The 17,519-nt window shown below is 68.1% G+C and overlaps 2 protein-coding genes across 5 annotated transcripts; both read right to left on the bottom strand.

Moving 5' to 3' along the window:
- Nucleotides 1-530: 530 nt before the first annotated feature.
- On the bottom strand, nt 531-16,573 carry SYMPK (symplekin scaffold protein). Of its 4 annotated transcripts, none has more exons than XM_075446138.1 (27): nt 16,524-16,573; nt 12,585-12,699; nt 11,947-12,012; nt 11,816-11,869; nt 11,193-11,266; nt 10,446-10,572; nt 10,115-10,364; nt 9,861-10,031; nt 9,406-9,645; nt 8,486-8,640; nt 8,250-8,400; nt 6,726-6,939; nt 6,504-6,654; nt 6,181-6,416; nt 4,967-5,048; nt 4,753-4,866; nt 4,526-4,673; nt 4,285-4,445; nt 4,096-4,204; nt 3,927-4,027; nt 3,734-3,824; nt 2,672-2,773; nt 2,406-2,593; nt 1,360-1,536; nt 1,170-1,256; nt 853-1,075; nt 531-768 (listed from the first exon to the last, which is right to left on the bottom strand). In XM_075446138.1, exons 2-26 carry the CDS (start codon nt 12,690-12,692, stop codon nt 965-967), a joined length of 3,468 nt encoding a protein of 1,155 aa, XP_075302253.1. In that variant the 5' UTR covers nt 12,693-12,699; nt 16,524-16,573; the 3' UTR covers nt 531-768; nt 853-964. The 4 variants fall into 4 exon arrangements, with proteins under 4 accessions (XP_075302253.1, XP_075302254.1, XP_075302255.1 ...); XM_075446139.1 differs by lacking the exon at nt 16,524-16,573 and adding an exon at nt 14,231-14,257; XM_075446140.1 differs by lacking the exon at nt 12,585-12,699 and having other exon boundaries at nt 16,524-16,552.
- On the bottom strand, nt 14,666-16,510 carry LOC142365396 (interferon regulatory factor 2-binding protein 1-like). The gene is given in 5 exon segments (XM_075446142.1): nt 14,666-14,898; nt 14,900-15,046; nt 15,048-15,263; nt 15,265-15,601; nt 15,603-16,510. Coding segments are annotated over 5 exon segments (1,071 nt in total). The 5' UTR covers nt 15,818-16,510; the 3' UTR covers nt 14,666-14,742.
- Nucleotides 16,574-17,519: the final 946 nt, after the last annotated feature.

Raw genomic sequence — 17,519 nt, 5'->3', positions numbered from 1 at the left:
AAGCTGCCCTGGTTGAGTTTTGGGGTTCTTAGGGTTCCTTCTGGCAGCTGTCCCCAGTGTCCCCGTTAGCGGGTGGCATCTGGGGGTCTGGGGTCACCGTTACCAGTCCCAGTGTCACCATTCCCAATATCCCTGCTACTGGGTGGCTCCTGGGGGGTCTGGGGTCACCATCTCTGGTGTCACCATCCCCAATGTCCCCATTAGCGGGTGGTTCCTGGGTCACCATTACCAGCCCCAGTGTCCCCAGTGTCCCTGTTAGCAGGTGGCTCCTGTGGGGTGTGGGGTCACTGTCCCCAGTGTCCCCGTTAGCAGGTGGCTTCTGAAGGTCTGGGGTCACCAGTCCAGGTGTCCCCATCTCCAGTGTCCCCATCAATGAGGGACTCCTGGGCTCCCTGTCGCCAGTGTCCCCACCTCCGCCCGCCCAGCTGCAGGGGTGCAGGGGGAGGTCCCGGGGTGCTGGGGGGGGGGGGGGGTTCTCAGGGTGGGAGGGGGGTCCCGGTGTGCCCCCCCAAAGCAGACCCAGCTCCAGAGCTGCTCCCACACCTTTATTGAGCGCAGCACCCCAGGGTGCGGGGTGAGGGGGCACCCACCACGCCCCCCCCCCCCTCAGCTCTCCGTTGGCCCCAGGGGGGCATCGGGGACCCCCCCGGGGGGCACCTCGGGGCTCTGGGTGCCGGGGGGGGGTGGCTCCGAGGAGGGGGGGCTGCTGGGGGCTGCCTCAGCCGGGGGGGGCCCTGCCAGGGGGGGCTCCGTGCTGGCGGGGGGGTCCTGGAGAGAGAAAGGGGGGGGTTAGAGATGGGCCCCCCCCCACCAGAAGAGGGGGTACACGGGGTGCTGAGGGGGGCTGAGCACCTTGGGGGGGTCCAGGCTGGTGTCAGGGGGGGACCCGGTCCCCCCCGAGCTCTCCTCATCCTCGGGGACGCTGATGAAGATGGGGGGCGGCTCGAGGTCGGCCCCCCCCAGGTCAGAAGGCGCCTCGGCGGGGGGGGGGCCCCACAGCAGGCCCCCCCCCCGGGGCTGGGGGCCCCGCTTTCCCCTTCGCCTCCTCCTCGCTCAGCCGCTTCGGGGCCTTCTCCTGGGGGGGGGTGGGGACACGGGGGCAGTGAGGGGGGGCAGGGCCATGGGGGGGGCTGGGGGCACCCCGCTGCCCCCCCCGCGCTTGCCCCCACCTCTCCGGGCGGCCCCTTGCGTCCGTCGGGCTCGTGGCGAGCGGAGGCCTCCAGGATGGCCATGGTGGACAGCGGGATGTGCGCTTGCTGGGGGGGGTAGAGAAAGGGGGGTGAGGGGGGGCTGGGGGGGGGGGGGGCCACGGGGGGGGCCCACCCCCACGCCCCCCGCTGCACGTAGTGGGGGGGTCACCTGGTGGGGGGTGAGGGCGCGGACGTGGCTGAGGAGGGGCTCGCGCAGCTCCGGGCACTTCTCGAAGACGGCGGCCAGCTGGGGGGGGGGCAGCTGCAGGACTACCTGGAAGGACTGCGGCTTCGTGCGCTGGCAGCACTTGATGAAGCCCTCCCACACCTTGGGGTACTTCCAGACCTGGGGGGGCAGCGGGGGTGTCGGCGGGGGCGGGGGGAGACAGACACCCCGAGGGACAGACAGCCAGGCTGTGACCCCCAGGGACACCCCAGGAGTGGACAGACGCACAGACAGCCCGAGGGACAGACAACCAGCTCGTGACGCCCAGGGACAGCGGGACGGGACAGACGGACAACCTGAGGGACAGACACTCAGAGGAACAGCATGCCAGGACAGATGGACACCCCGACGGACAGACAACTGGCCCGTGACATCCAGGGACACCAGGAGAGGACAGACAGATGCCCAGAAGGACAGGCAGCCAGGCTGTGACCCCCAAGGACAGCGGGACAGGACAGACGGACACCACGAGGGACAGACACCCACACAGAGACACCCAGGGACAGCAGCACAGGACAGACGGACACCTGGAGGGATAGACACCCAGAGGAACACCACACCAGGATAGACGGACGCCAAAAGGACACCGTGCCAGGACAGATGGACATCCTGAGGGACAGACTCCCGGAGGGACACCACAAGAAGACAGATGGACACCAGAGGGACAGACACCCAGACGAACACCACGCCAGGACAGATGGACACCAGAAGGACACCGCGCCAGGACAGACGGACAACAGGACACCGCACCAGGACAGACGGACACCGCGACAGGACAGTTGGACACCAGAAGGACACCACGCCAGGACAGATGGACACCAGGACACCGCGCCAGGACAGACGGTCACCCTGACGGCGATCAGGATGGGCTGACTAGCCCCCCCCGTAGCCACAAACCCCCTGCGCCGTCACCCCCAAGGCCCCGCCACCAGCCCCCCCCCCGAGGACCGGCCAGCCGGACAGACGGACAGCTGGACGGACAGCCGGACCTGCTTCATGATGAGGCGGGAGAGGATGTTCATGACGAAGCCGCCGAGGCGGGGGTACATGGTGAGGGCCTGGATGACGGTGCGCATCAGCAGCATGGGGAGGGGGCTCTGCTCCATCAGCTGCTGCATCACCACCGCCAGCACCTCCGAGGTGTAGACGTTGCGCTCGGCGAAGCACAGGTTGGTGGCTGCGGGGGACCGGGGGGGGTCAGCGCCCCACCGTGGGGGCATGCGGGGGGGACCCCGGCCCGCCCGGCAGCACCCACCCTTGATGATGGACTTCATGTCGCACTTGGAGGAGTCGATGTTGTGCAGGGCGATGAGCAGCTCGCCTGGGTTCAGCGGGGACACGGCCGAGGCGCCATCACCTGTGAGGGGACAGCGCGGGGGGGGGGGCAGTGGGGAACCAGGTGCCAGGTCCCGTGTCCTACCACGGGGAGGTCCCATGTCCCCACAGTGAGCACTGGCACTGTCCCCAAGGATGTTCTCCAGGGTGCCCCACCATGGCAATGTCCCATATCCCCACAGCAAGCACTGGCACTTTCCTCACAGATGCTCTCCACAGTGTCCCACCATGGCAAGGTCCCGTGTCCCACCCTGGGGAGGTCCTGTGTCCCACCCTGGGGAGGTCCCATGTCCCACCCCAGGGAGGTCCCATATCCCCACAGCGAGCACTGCCACTGTCCCCAGGGATGCTCTCCATGGTGTCCCACCACAGGGAGGTCCCATGTCCCCGTAGCAAGCACTGGCACCATCCCCACGGATGCCCTCTATGGTGTCCCACCACAGGGAGGTCTCATGTCCCCACAGCAAGCACTGGCACTGTTCCCAGGGATGTTCTCCAGGGTGTCCCACCATGGCGAGGTCCCGTGTCCCACCCCAGGGAGATCCCATGTCCCCACAGCAAGCACTGGCACTGTCCCCAGGGATGCTCTCCATGGTGTCCCACCACGGGGAGATCCCATGTCCCACCCCAGGGAGGTCCCATATCCCCAAAGCGAGCACTGGCACTGTCCCCAGGAATGATCTCCATGGTGTCCCACCACAGGGAGGTCCCATGTCCCCATAGCAAGCACTGGCACCATCCCCAGGGATGTCCTCCATGGTGTCCCACCACAGGGAGATCCCATGTCCCACCCCGGGGAGGTCCTATCCCCACAGCAAGCACTGCCACTGTCTCCAGGGATGCTCTCCAGGGTGTCCTACCATGGCAAGGTCCTGTGTCCCACCCTGGGGAGGCCCCACATCCCCACAGCGAGCACTATCACTGTCCCCAGGGAAGTGCCACCTCCGTGTCCACTTGTCCTGGGGCTGTCCCCGTCCCCTACCATGCTGCGTCCCCAGCAGGCGGTTGAAGACCTCCTTGACCACGATGGGGTTGAGCTTGATGAGTTTGGGCAGCGCCTGGATCACCTCTTTCTGCACCCGGAAGGGCAGCGCTCAGCGGGGGGATGCAAGGGGAGGGGACACGGGGAGGGGGGACGCCAGCAGAGGGGACGCCGACGGAGGGGACGCCCTGACCTTCTCCAGCCCGTTGAGGACGGGGATGAGGAACCTGACGTCCGGCAGCCGCTTGTGGTAGAGGTCGCGGACCCTCTTCACCAGCTCGGGCGAGGGGGGCACTGCCAGGAGGGGGTGCCAGGTCACCGCCGGGCCCGTGCCACCCCGCCGCGTCCCCTCCTCCACCCACCTTTGTCCGTCAGGCTGTGCAGGCAGCGCGTCACCAGCGTCTCAGCGCCCTTGGGGCAGTTCTCCACCAGCAGCAGCAGCTCCGGAGAGTTCATCCCCATCCCGCGGATCTGGGGTGGGGGGGAAGAGCCAGCATCACCGGGCCGCTGCGTCCCCTCACCGCGTCCCCACCCGCCCCGCGGGGTCTCACCGGCTGCTCGATGACGCGCAGCACTGTGCGCTTGATGTCGGCGATGGCCTCGGTGTAGACGGACGCCAGCTCGTGGATCAGCTTGTGGTTGTGGGGCAGCAGCGCCAGGTACAGGTAGAGGCACTGCTTGATGGTCTCCTCCGTCCACGGCGCCGCCACCTCTGCGTCACCCCCGGCGTCACCGCAGCTCCGGGGACCCCCCCACCCCAGCCAGCACCGCCCCGGCGTCCCCAGAACTCACCAGTGTCCTTGTCGGCGCCGAAGAGGACCGAGGGTGGGTTGGGGTGCACCAGCAGCTGCAGGTAGTTGAGGGCGAACTTCTCCACATACTCCCGCAGCTGGTCCTTCTCGTACATCCGCTTGATGAAGAGCAGGGCCTGCTGGCGGACCTGCGGGGCGGCCGCACGTCACCGAAGCAGGGACCTCGGGGCGCCGTGGGACGCCGGCAGCCCAGCCCCGTGCCGCTACCTTGTCCTTCTCGTGGGAGCTGAGGTCCAGCAGGACGTGGAGGTACTGGAACTGCCGCGACGGGCGCTTGAAGATGAGGTCGCGCAGCGTGGACATGCCCAGGTAGGTCCGGCTCTGCGGTGGGGGGGGGACCGCGGTGAGGGGTGCCGGGGCTGGGTGCCGCGGCCCCCACCCTGGGGGTCCCCAACAGCGGGGGGTCCGCGACCGTCCCCACCTCGTCCTCGCAGTACTTGCGGATGACCTCCAGCGCGCTCTCGGTGATCAGCGGCGCCTCCAGCACCACCTTGGTGAAAATCCTGCCGGGGAGCAGACGGCGGCGGTGGGGTGGGGACGCCACCGGGGAGGGGACAACGCATGGGCAACCCCGCGGGGAGACATTGGTGGCCCGAGAGCTGCGGCTCCCACCGTGTCAGCTCTGCAGAGCCTGGCGCAGTGGCCGGTGGCACCGTCCCATCCCTGATGGCCGCGTCCCATCCCTTGTGGACCCATCCCATCCCTGGTGGCACCTTCTTGTCCCCAGCAGCACCATCCCCTCCCAGTGGCCCCGTCCCGTCCCAGCAGCACCTTCCTGTCCCCGGCGGCACTGTCCCATCTCGGTGGTACTGTCCCACCCCTGGTGGCCCCATCCTACCCCAGCAGCACCTTCCTGTCCCCAGCAGCACCATCCCATCCCAGTGGCCCCGTCCGATCCCTGATGGCCACATCCCATCCCAGCAGCACCTTCCTGTCCCCAGCAGCACCATCCCATCCCGATGGCCCCATCCCATCCCAGCAGCACCATCCCATCACCAGTGGCCCCGTCCCATCCTGGCGGCCCCATCCCATCCCAGCAGCACTTTCCTCTCCCCAGCAGCACCATCCCATCCCGGTGGCCCTGTCCTATACCAGCAGCACCATCCCATCCCTGGTGGCCCCATCCCACCCCATCCCATCCCAGCAGCACCATCCCATCCCGGTGGCCCTGTCCCATCCCGGTGGCCCCATCCCATCCCAGCAGAACTTTCCTGTCCCCAGTAGCACCATCCCATCCCGGTGGCCCCGTCCCATCCCAGCAAACACCATCCCATCCCGGTGGCCCCATCCCATCCCAGCAGCACCTTCCTCTCCCCAGCAGCACCATCCCATCCCGGTGGCCCTGTCCCATCCCAGCAGCACCATCCCATCCCTGGTGGCCCCATCCCACCCCACCCCATCCCAGCAGCACCATCCCATCCCTGGTGGCCCTGTCCCAGCCCAGCAGCACCTTCCTCTCCCCAGCAGCACCGTCCCATCCCGGTGGCCCCATCCCATCCCAGCAGCACCATCCCATCCCTGGTGGCCCCATCCCACCCCACCCCATCCCAGCAGCACCATCCCATCCCTGGTGGCCCCATCCCACCCCATCCCATCCCAGCAGCACCATCCCATCCCTGGTGGCCCCGTCCCTACCCATCCTTCTGGTCGGGCTTCTCCTGGAGGCCAGCGAGGAGGCCGATGAGGCACTCGTCGTAGTGCTCCAGGCTGCCGGTGGGGAAGCGGCTCAGGTAGGCGTTGTACTCCTGGAAGAGCCAGGCGAAGGCCAGGTCCAGGCGCCCGCGGATGTCGTCGAGGATGAAGGCCAGCACCTCGCTCTTCAGCGGCACCTCGAACTGCGTCACCAGCGAGGCCAGGATCTTCACACGAGCCTGCCGGGGAGAAGCGAGCGGGTCTGGGGGAGATCTGGGGGGGCAGAAGGGGTCTTCACTCCACCGCCGGCACGGCGTCGGGTGTACCTGGGCAGCCCCGCTGCAGGCGACGGCGCGCTCGGCACGCAGGATGCGCTTGACGGCATTGAGCTTCAACTTCTCCATCTGCGTGTCGCTCAGCGGCTTGAGGACGTCGCTTAGGCGGAAAACCTTCTTGCGCCCACCGGCGCCCGCCAGCCTTGGAGGAAAGGGGTCCATCAGCACCCACGGGTGCTCCCCGGCGACGCGGCGTGGCTCACCGGGCCTCACCGGGGCTGCGTGGCCGGGATGATGGGCTCCGGGCGACGCTTGGCTTGGGGGGCTTCCTCCTCCAGGAGGTTGGTGGCCAAGCCCTGGGAGCCCAGCACTGAGATGGCCTGGCCCTGGGGCAGCGCCGACAGCCGCCGCTTGATCAGCACGCTCTCTGGCTTGGCTGCCTTCTCCTCCTTCAGCTCCTCCTTCAGGTGCTTCGTCTGCTCCACGCCTGAAACGGCGCGGCCGAGCCTCGGCTCGAGGTCAAGAAGCCACCAGCCTCGCGTCCTCGGGGTGACCCCGCTGGCTGGGTGACCCCCGTGAGGCTGCGAAGGCCTCCAGAAACAGCTCCAAAAGTAGTCTGCAAACCCCCAGATTCCAAGATAACCAAAGCACGGAAGCTATCAGAGCTAAACCAGAGACGGCAGCGATGCCATTGCCTTTGTTCTCCAAACATCACCACCGAGTCCCCGCTTGAGCCGGGATGGCTCCGAAGGCGGGAGAGTCCTCAACCAGGCGAAGAGACCCCTGCCACAGATACTCACTGTGCAATTAAGACTCAAGAAACCTCATTAACCCTCCGCATTACCATAAACGCCGCGGAGGTAATGGCGTTAGACAGAAACCCGTGGCCGACTCCAAGCCTGAGACTGGACCCACAGCATCACAGACTGGTCGGGGTTGGGAGGGACCTCTGGAAGTCTTTCTTGAACTGGGGAGCCCAGAACTGGAATCTCTCCAGTAGCTCCTCATCGTTCTTGAACTGGGGAGCCCAGCGCTGGACTCTCTCCAGTAGCTCCTCATCTGTCTTGAACTGGGGAGCCCAGCACTGGACTCTCTCCAGTAGCTCCTCATCGTTCTTGAAGTGGGGAGCCCAGAACTGGACTCTCTCCAGTAGCTTCTCATCTTGCTTTAACTGGGAGTCCAGAACTGGACTCTCTCCAGTAGCTCCTCATGGTTCTGGAGCTGGGGAGCCCAGCACTGGACTCTCTCCAGTAACTCCTCATCGTTCTTGAGCTGGGGAGCCCAGAACTGGACTCTCTCCAGTAGCTCCTCGTCTTTTTTGAACTGGGGAGCCCAGAACTGGTCGCAGCACTCCAGATGGGGCCTCCCCAGGGCAGAGCAGAGCGGGAGGAGAGCCTCCGACCCAGCCGCGCCGATGCTCCAGGAGGAGTTTCGGCAGCCCCGAACCTCGCGACTCGACGCCAGGGTCCCCCCTTCCTCCGCGTCTCCGCTCGGCGCCAGTCGCTCTCCCTCCCTCCTGGCTCGCCTTCCCCTCGCGCGCGCCTGCCACGCAGTAATTAGCCAGGCGAGCCCTGCCATCAGACTTAACGAACCTCACCAAACCACCGCTCGGTTCCCCCCAACCTCTCCAACTCCTGGCAGATCCCGGGCTCACCTCAAGAACCCAGCTGGCCAATGCTGTTTTTTGTGGGAGGGGCGTTCCGCTCGTCGCCAAGCGGGCGAGCACCCCAAAAAGGTGCGGGAAAGAGGGGGGGATGAGGGGGGGACATGGGACGTGCGCACCCGGCCGCTGCTCACCGGGGCCGAGCCCGGCGGCCGTCATCTGGGTGGCCATCAGGCGGGCGAGGTGTTTGATCTGCGCCTCGGTGCCGGCCGACTCCACGGGGGTGTAGGTGGCCTGGAAGGAGGCGGGCATGGCCTCGGGCAGGTACACCATGCTGATCAGCACCTGCAAAAAAAGGGGGGGGACATTGCTGGAGCCCCCCCCAAAGCGGTGCCTCCCCCCCACCGGCGCCATGGCCCCAGCCCCTGACCAGGTTGGCGACGTTCTCCGGGGTGAGGAGCGGCTGCAGGAACTCGGCGGTGATGTCCGTGTCCGAGGGGACGCTGGCCTGGCTGGCGGCTTTGGGTGCCGTCACCATCGTTGGCTCCAGGTCCTTGTCCTCGTCATCCTCGCCCAGGGGGGGCTCTGCCAGGATGGGGGTCAGCGTCCCCAGGGGGGCGGACATTGGCCTCTGCCGGGCAGCCGGGACCCCACACAGGGACCGGGAGGACTCGAGGGGTTGGGCTGTCCTGGCAACGGTCACCAGGAGAGCACAGGGAGGACTTGGACGAGGGGCGGGGGAGGGTAATGCCACCAACCACCCCCAGAAGGGACTGGGAGGACCCCAAGAGGCACTGGGAGGACTTGGGGGGGGGGGGGGGTGTGTCTTAAATGCCACCACCCGTCCCCGGGAGAGCACTGGGAGGACCGTGACAGGCACCGGGAGGACTTACAGGGGGGAGTCAATGGCACCACTCATCCTCAGGAGGCACTGGAGGGACCCCGAGAGTGTGCTGTGCCCCCAGTCACCCCCAGTGTGACCAGTAGGGAACTGGGAGGACCCCAGAAAAGTCTGTGAAGGCCCTGAGGGGCACTGAGATGACTTTGGGGGCATTTAATGCCACCACAGGTCCCCAGGAGAGCACTGGGAGGACCTCAGGGGGCAGGGGGGTGCTGCAATGCCACCACCGGTCCCCAGTGTTCCCAGTACAGCACTGGGAGGACCCTGACAGGCACTGGGAGGATTTGGGGGGGGTCTTTAATGCCACCATCTGTCCCGAAGAGAGGACTGGGAGGACCTCAGGAGGGACTGGGAGGACCCTGATGGGCGGCGGGAGGACCCGAGGGGCGTTTAAGGTGCTCGGTGCCACCGGGGAGGGGACAACCGTGACCCCCACCCCCAGCTCTCACCAATCTTCATCTTCTTGAGGGTGGCGTCGGGCTCGTCGCGGGGCCGCTTGCGGGCGTCGCGCGGGCTGGGCATGCTGCGGGCGATCTCGGCCTGCTGGGTGCCCAAGTCGACGAGGAGGGTGGTGATCTGGGGCTGGAAGTCCCCTGAGGACGGGTGCCGCAGGACGCTCAGGAGGTGCAGCTTCAGGTTCTTCCGGACGCTGCTCACCTGCGACTTGGCCAGCGTCGGGGGCAGGTTGGCTGCGAAGAGTGGGGTGGGGGGTACACACTGCGTCGGGGACGGCCAGGGGGGCCATCGGGGTCTGCCACCCGCGGGGCGAGGTTGGGTCCTCGCTCGAGGCGGGACAGTGGGTGCACAGGAACGGGGACCGAGGATGCCTGGGACCCCAGCCCCCCGGGGAGCCGGGACCCCCCGACCGACAGGCGCGGCACCCACGGGCGACGGCGGCGTTTACCATGGAGGGTCTCGTAGGCTTGGATGACCTCGGCCATGAACATGGGCCGCTGGCGGGCAATGGTGGCCAGGGAACCCAGGGCGGCCGTCAGGTTGATGCTGGAGATGGCCGGGTGCACCATGAACTTGAGGAGCTGCTCCAGGGCAGCCTTGCCCTCCTCCCACAGCACATCTGCGGGGACACGGGGTGCGGGGTGGGGGGGGCACGCTCGGCTGGGTGCCCCCTCCCCGACCCAGCGCGCCCCGCCGCCTCACTGTATTTGATGTAGGGGTGGTCCTTGGGGATGCGCTCGAGGCTGATGTCGTTCTCGTGACGCTTGGGGATGTCAGAGTCGGCCATGCGGGGCGAGAGGGTGATGATCAGCGCCTCCACGAACTTGATGGCGTGGGTGCGGATGCCGTCGTTGTCCGAGTCGAGGAGGAGGATGATGTCGCTGGCCATGGCCGCCATCATCTCCCAGCAAGCTTCCTGCAGCTCGCTGATCACCTTCGACTTCACCATCCACTGCGGGTGGGGCGGGGGGGTTCAGCTGCAACGGCTGACGCCCCCCCCCAGCACCCACGGGTGCCCCCCGGGGTGCCTCACCTGCAGGGCCACCTTGTAGAGCTGGGTCATGGTGAGGATGGCCTTCTTCACCACGTTGACGTTCTCGTCCTTCAGCAGCATGTTGAGGTTGGCGATGAGCTTCAGCAGCAGCTCGATGTCCCGCTTGCTGGGGGGGACACCCAAATGGGTGGGGGGGGACCCGAATGGGTGGGGGAGGACCCGAAGGAGTGGGGGGGGGGGTGGGCCAAATGGGGGGGGATCCAAATGGCGGGGGGAGGGGACCCCAAGGGGTGGTGGGTGGGAGGGCCCCAAAGGGGTGGGGGGGACCACCCAAATAGGGGGAAATAGTGGGGGGGACACACACGACACCCAAATGGGGGACACACACACACACACCCCCAAATGGGGGTGGGTGGGGACACAAAGGGGTGGGGGGGGGACCCAAATGGGGGGAGGCGGACCCAAACGGGGGGGGGGGACGACGACCCAAATGGATGGGGTGGGGAGACCCAAAGGGGTGGAGGGGGACCCAAAGGAGTGGGGGGGGACACCTGAAAGAGTGGGGGGGGGACCCGAAGGGGCGGAGGGGGGGCACCCAAAGGGGTGCTCCCCCACCCACAAGACAACCCGTGGGGTGCTCAGCACCCACAGCTCCTCCTGCCCGGCTCCCCAAAAGCCCGGACGGGGCAACCAGGCATCTCCAGAGCGGGTGCTCAGCACCTACGCCCCCCCCGTAGGGTGATGCCCCCCCCCCAAGTGGGTGCTGAGCCCCCCGACGCCCCTCACCAGGCCTCCTCGATGAAGCCCACCACGAACTTCCGCACCTCGATGGACTTGTCAGCCTGGAAGGCGATGATCTCCTGGGGGGGATGGGGGGCACACAGCGGGGGCTCAGCTCCGGGCTGGATCCATCCCAACCCCCTGACACACCCCAGTGCCCCCCAGATCCATCCCAACCCCCCTGATCCCCCTCAACCCCCTGCATCCATCCCAGCCCCCCCGGATCCATCCCAGTGCCCCCCACAGATCCATCCCAGTCACTCCAGATCCATCCCAGTCCACTCCTGGATCCACCCCAGTGTCCCCCCCACAGATCCATCCTAACCCCCCTGGATCCTTCCCAGTACCCCTCCGGATCCACCCCAGCACTCCCCGCCAATCCACCCCAGCGCCCCCCCCGATCAGTCCCAGTGCCCCCCCAGATCAGTCCCAGTGCCCCCCCCGGATCCATCCCAGTGCCCACCCCAGATCCACCCCAGCGCCCCCCCAAGATCCATCCCAGCACCCAACCGCCCCGATCCGTCCCAGCACACCCCCCCCAGATCCATCCCAGCACCCACCCGGACCCATCCCAGTACCCCCCCAGATCTGTCCCAGCACCCCCCTGGACCCGTCCCCTCCTGGCTCACATCCAGGAAGTTGTCCAGCAGCGTGGGGTCCTTGTTGATGATCAGCTCCTGGACCTGGGGATGGAGGCACACGGTGGGCATGGGGGGGGGGGGGCACAGGGAGGGGCACGGGGGGCCCCCTGCCACCTCACCTGCTTGAGGATGGTGATTTTGGCGTCGCTGCCGACCAGGGCCGTCTGGTTGAGGAGCTCCACCACCTGCGGGGCCGGCTCAGTCAGGGGGTGCCCCCCCCTCCCGCCCCGGGGGTCCCCCTGTCCCCCCTGGGGCACCGCGGGATCCCCTCAGGGCAGCGGCTGCACCCCCAGGCTGGATCCCCCCCCTTGGCTAAAGCCACTGCATCCCTCTGGGGATTCCCCCCCCCTTTCCCAGATCCCGAGGACCCCCCCTCCCCATGGACCCCAAGGATCCTGCCCCCTCCCCCACATCCCAGGGACCTCACTCCCACCCTGGGGATCCCACTCACCCCCCGACCCCAGGGATCCCACTCCCACCCTGGGGATCACCCCCCCCCTTCCCCCAAGATCCAACCCCCCCCAGATCCCAGAGACCACCTTCCCCCCCAAACCTGGGGATTCTGCCCCCCCTCCCCCAGATCCCAGGTATCCCCCCCTCCCCCAGATATCCCACCCCCACCCTGGGGATCCCACTCTCCCTCCCAATCCCCCCCCACCCCAGGGATCCCACCCCCCACCCAAGGGGATCCCAGGGACCCCCCCTCGATCCCAGTGACCCCCCCCCAGACCCCAGGGACCCCCTCCCCCCTCCCCACCCGCTCCGAGGTGCTCATCCCCGCGCCGGCGCCCTCCTCCTCGCTGAAGAACTGGGAGGCCACGCTCATGCGGGTGCTGGGGCCCTCGGCCCCCCCCGGCCCCGCCATCGCCCGCCTGGGGGGCACAGCCACGTCACCCCCCGCCCCCATCCATAGGGCCCCCGGGCGGCTCTATAAGGCCCTGAGGCTGCCCCCATGCCCCTACGGCCCCTGCCATGCCCTGTAGGGCCGATAAGGCCCCTGCCATGCCCTATATGGCCCACACAGCCCCCACCGTGCCCTACACAGCCCAGACATCACATACGTCCTCTGCCATGCCCTATACGGCCCAGAGAAAGTCCATACAGCCCCTGCCATGTCCTATACGGCCCAGATATACCATACAGCCATGTCATCTCCTATATGGCCCAGACACAGCCCATACAGGCCCCGGATGCTCTATGCAGCCCAGAGAGGATCCGTACAGCCCTGGGATGCCCTATACAGCCCCAGACGCTCTATACGGCCCCAAGACACCCTACATAGCTTCTGCAGTTCCCCCCTACAGCCCTTGCGATACCCTGTACGGCCTCAGCATGCTCTATACGGCCCAGAGACCCCCCGCAAAGCCCCTGGGACGCCCTATATGGTCTCAGCTTGCTCTATACAGGTACTAGGAGGCCCTGCGCAGCCCTGAAACACCCCATATGGCCCCGGGGATGGTCTATACGGTCTCTGGGTTGGTCTATATGGGTCTCGTGCTGTGCTATACTGCACAGAGATGCCCTGTACAGCCCCAGGATGCTCTACAGGGCCCCTGGGTTGGTCTATATGGCTCCCAGGCTGTGCTATACAGCCCTGAAACACCCCATACGGCCCCTGGGATGCACTGTAGGGCCCCTAGGTTGGTCTATATGGCTCCCAGGCTGTGCTATACAGCCCTGAAACACCCCATACGGCCCCTGGGATGCACTATCGGGCCCCTAGGTTGGTCTATATGGCTCCCAGGCTGTGCTATACTGCCCTGAAACACCCCATATGGCCCCTGGGATGCTCTATAGGGCCCTTTGGCTCATCTATATGGCTCCCAGGCTGTGCTATACAGCGCAGAGATACCCTGTACAGCCCCCGGGATCCCCCAGATCCCCCTGGGACGTCCCATACACCCCTAGCCCGTGCCATCACACCACCCTATAGATCCCCATCCCCACGCCATCTCGGGCCCCACAGAGCTCCCCTCAGCCCAGCACAGGCCCCTTCAGCAAACACCCCCCCCCCCCCCCCCCCCCAGGAGCTCCCATCTCCTGCAGAGCCCCATTTCCCACCCCACCCTGGGCCCCACTCCCCACACTGCCCAGGGCCCTACAGTGACCCCCCCCACCCCACAGCCCCCGATCTTCACACACCCCGTGTCCATACACAGCCATAGCGCCCAGCCCAGGCCCTTATGGAGCCCCCTCCCCCCCCCCAGGAGCCTATACATCCCCCCCGGGCCTCCACCCCCTACACAACCCCGCCGCGCCGGGCCCCGCCCGCCCCAACACACGGCCCGAGCCCCACGGAGCCCCCGGGGCCCTACAGACCCCCCCCCCCAGCCCTGCAGACCCCCACAGGACCCACACCCTCCACCCTGCAGACCCCCACAGAAACCCCCCCATCCCCCTCACCGCCACCCGCGCGCGCCGCAGCCGCCACGCCCCGGCTGCGCATGCGCCGGCCCGGCCAGGAGGCGTGGCCCGCGCCGGCCCCGCCCCTTCCCCAGGCTCCGCCTCCCCGCGCTGCGGTAGGGCGGCGTGGCGCGCCGCGCATGCGCAGCGGGGAAAGGGGGGAGACGGGCAGCCCCTCTCCCGCTAAAATGACGTGGAAATCGCGGGACGTGGGGAGCGTGGACCCCCCTCATTCCCCCCTGCCCCCCCCCTTAACTCCCCCTGCCCCCCAATCCCCCCCCCGCCCCCCGAACCAGCCACGCCGCAGCTGAACCAAACCCCCCCACCCCCAAAAAAAAATAAAAGAAAAGCGTCACTTTATTGCCCCGAAACCCCCCCAAAAAACCCCACAGAGCTTTGGGGAGACACCCCCCCCCCCCCCCAACCCCAGCACCAGGCACTTGTCAACCCCCACCCCGCGGCGCCGGGGGAAAACCCAGGCACGGCGGCGGCAAGGGGCAGGGGCGGGGGGCTCAGGGGTCCCGCTCCCTCTTGACGAGGATGTCGCCAGCCAAGATGGCAGCGATCTCCCCCCGCATGAAGGCCCAGGGGATGGCGGAGCCAGCCAGGGGACAGCGCCCGCCGCTGGGGCAGTGGACGTCGCCACCGCCGCGTGCCCGGATGGCTCGCCCGCGCGCAGGGGAAGCAGAAGCGGTGAGCAGGCACCGCCGGGCACTGCACAAAGTGCGCATCCTCCACCCGGCGCCGGCACAGCCCGCAGCGCAGCACCGGCGACGGCGGCGAGGCGGGAGAAGCGGGTGTCGCCTGGCGGCGGGTGCTGCCGGCGAGGCGGCAGTTCGTCCGGCAGCGGCGAGGCTTTGCGGCGGCGGCAGCGTGGCGGCGAGTGCTGTTGCGGCAAGGCATCGGGCGCTGGCGGGTGGCGGAAGAAGCGGACGGCTTCGGTGAAGAGCTCGCCCAGCAGCCGCCAGTCGCCGCTGCCACGGCGCTTCTCGTACTCCAGGTACTTGTAACCAGAGGAGATGGCTTTGCCGGGCGCTGCGCAGGCAGTCCTGGAACATCCGCTTGGCCAGGCCCAGTGCGCCGGCGTAGATGCTGCCAGAGCCGCAGGGGTACTCGGCAAAGAGCTTCAACTCGAACTCGAAGCCGGGCCGGGGCGCGGCGTCGAAAGCGAAGACTCTCCCCACCAAAGCATGGTCCTTGCGGAAGCGGACATTGAAGGGAGCGCAGCCAGCGAGGGCGGCCAGGCGTTCCCGCACCGCCAGCGGTTTTCCCGGCCAGGCCTCGGCGCGGCCGCGCATGGCTGCGCTCAGCTCCGCCAGGCACTCGGCATTGGACGGGCGAGGCGGCAGCGGCAGGGGCGCAGCGCTCGGCCGCCGTCACCTCCGCGGGGCGGCTCAGCGGCACGGCGCAGCGGAGCTCGGCTTGGCGGTGCCGCAGGCGGCGGGCGGCTTCCAGCAGCGGCTCGATGCGTTCAACGCCCTCGAAGTTGACGCAGCCACGGCAGACGGCCTCGCTGAAGTCCCACACCACGGCCCACGGCGTTTTGGGCAGGTCGCAGAGGTAGCACCACTGCCGGCGCCACGACATGGCCGCCACGCCCCCTCCTCGCAGAGACCCCCACACACACCCCACAGCGTGGGGTCCCCCCGGAAGGTCCCTTCTGAGGGTCCCCCCCTCAGCAGAGCCCCCTCAGAGGGTCCCTTTGGGGGGTCCCCTCCTCACAGAGCCACCTCAGAGGGTCCCCACAGAGTCCCCCCCTCACAGAACCTCCTCACAGGGGAGTCCTGAAAGTGCGGGGTCCCCCAGAGGGTCACCACAGAGGGTCGTCCTCCCCAGCAAAGGCCCCTCAAAAGGTCCCTTTGGGGGGTCCCCTCCTCACGGAGCCCCCTCAGAGGGTCCTCACAGAGTCCCCCCCCCTCACAGGGGGGTCCTGAAAGCACGGGATCCCCCGCCCCAGCAAAGGCCCCTCAAAAGGTCTCTCTGGGGGGTCACCTCCTCACAGAGGCCCCTCACAGCGGGGTCCTGAAAGTGCAGGGTCCCCCGAAGGGTCCCCACAGAGGGTCCCCCCCTGAGCAAAACCCCCCCAGAAGGTCCCTTTGGGGGGGCCCCCCTCACAAAGCCCCCTCACAGGGGGTCCCCCAAAGCACCAGGTCCCCCTGAAGGTCTCTACTGAGGGTCCCTCCCTCAGCAGAGGCCTCTCAGAGGGTCCCTTTGAGGTCCCCCCTCACAGAGCCCCCTCAGTCGGTCCCTTGGGGTGTCCCCCCGCCGCTCCGCTCCCCCCGTTCCCGCTTACCACCTTCCAGGGGCCGCGGGGAGCGCGGCGGGACGGGAACGGCCCGGAGGGCGGGGCGGCGCGGTGCGCATGCGCGGCGGGCGGGGAGGCTGCGCCGAGAGGCGGGGAGTGGGGTGGAGAGCGCATGCGCGGCAGTGGGGGGCGTGGCCTCAGGGACAAGGCGGGGCCGCAGGCGGGGGGCGGGGCCGGGACGAGAGTGGGCGGGCGGGGGATGGGATGGGATGGGGGTGGGGATGGGGATGGGGGGCCGCACCCAGCTGGCAGCAGCTCACGGCCACAGCAGAGGGAAGCCCCATGGCGGAGGGAACAGCAGGAAGGGGGTCCCCACCCGTGTCCTCCCCACCCGACACAGGGTGACCCCCCGCCCCCCCGTGTCCCCCCGTGCTCCCAAGTGGGGGTCCTCACCCGTGTCACCCCCCCAGTCCAACGCAGGGTCCTCCCCCTGTGTCCCCCCCCATCCGACGCAGGGTGCCCACCTGTGCCCCACCTATGTCCCCCGCCCCCATCCAACATGGGGTGTCCCCACCTGTATCCATCCCCCCCCCAGTCTCATGCAAGATGTCCCCCCCCCATCCGATGCAGGGTGCTCCCCCATGTCCCCCCCCATCCGACCCAGGGTGCCCCCAAGGTGTGTCCCCCCCCATCCGATGCAGTGTACCCACCTGTGTCACCCACTAGTCTGACACAGGGTGACCCCCCCTGTGTGTTCCCCCCGCCATCCATGCAGGGTGACTCCCCAGGTGTGTCCCCCCCCTTCCAACACAGGGTGACCCCCGCATTTCCCCCCCCATCCGACACAGGGTGCCCCCCCCCCCGTCCTCTCTGTTCCGACACAGGGTGCCCCCCCTTGTCACCCCCCCCACCATCCGACACAGGGTGCTCCCCACGTGTCCCCCCCCCCAACACAGGGTGCCCCCCCATTCCCTCCCCCATCCGACACAGGGTGCACCCCCTATGTCCTCCCCCATCCAACTCGAGGTGCCCCCCCGTGTCCCA

The sequence above is a fragment of the Opisthocomus hoazin genome, chromosome 39 (genome assembly GCF_030867145.1).
Source record: "Opisthocomus hoazin isolate bOpiHoa1 chromosome 39, bOpiHoa1.hap1, whole genome shotgun sequence".
Taxonomy (NCBI): domain Eukaryota; kingdom Metazoa; phylum Chordata; class Aves; order Opisthocomiformes; family Opisthocomidae; genus Opisthocomus; species Opisthocomus hoazin.
This window is presented reverse-complemented; position numbering and strand designations above follow the sequence as displayed.

Bases quoted from the DNA above. Each gene is read 5' to 3' on its own strand.
- SYMPK (XM_075446138.1), bottom strand. From the start codon at position 12,692: ATGGCGGGGCCGGGGGGGGCCGAGGGCCCCAGCACCCGCATGAGCGTG. The intron at 10,573-11,192 runs GTGAGGGGCGTC...TGTCCCCCCCAG, and splicing joins GGCTTCATCGAGGAGGCCTG to CAAGCGGGACATCGAGCTGC. The intron at 10,032-10,114 runs GTGAGGCGGCGG...GTGTCCCCGCAG, and splicing joins CCACCCCTACATCAAATACA to ATGTGCTGTGGGAGGAGGGC.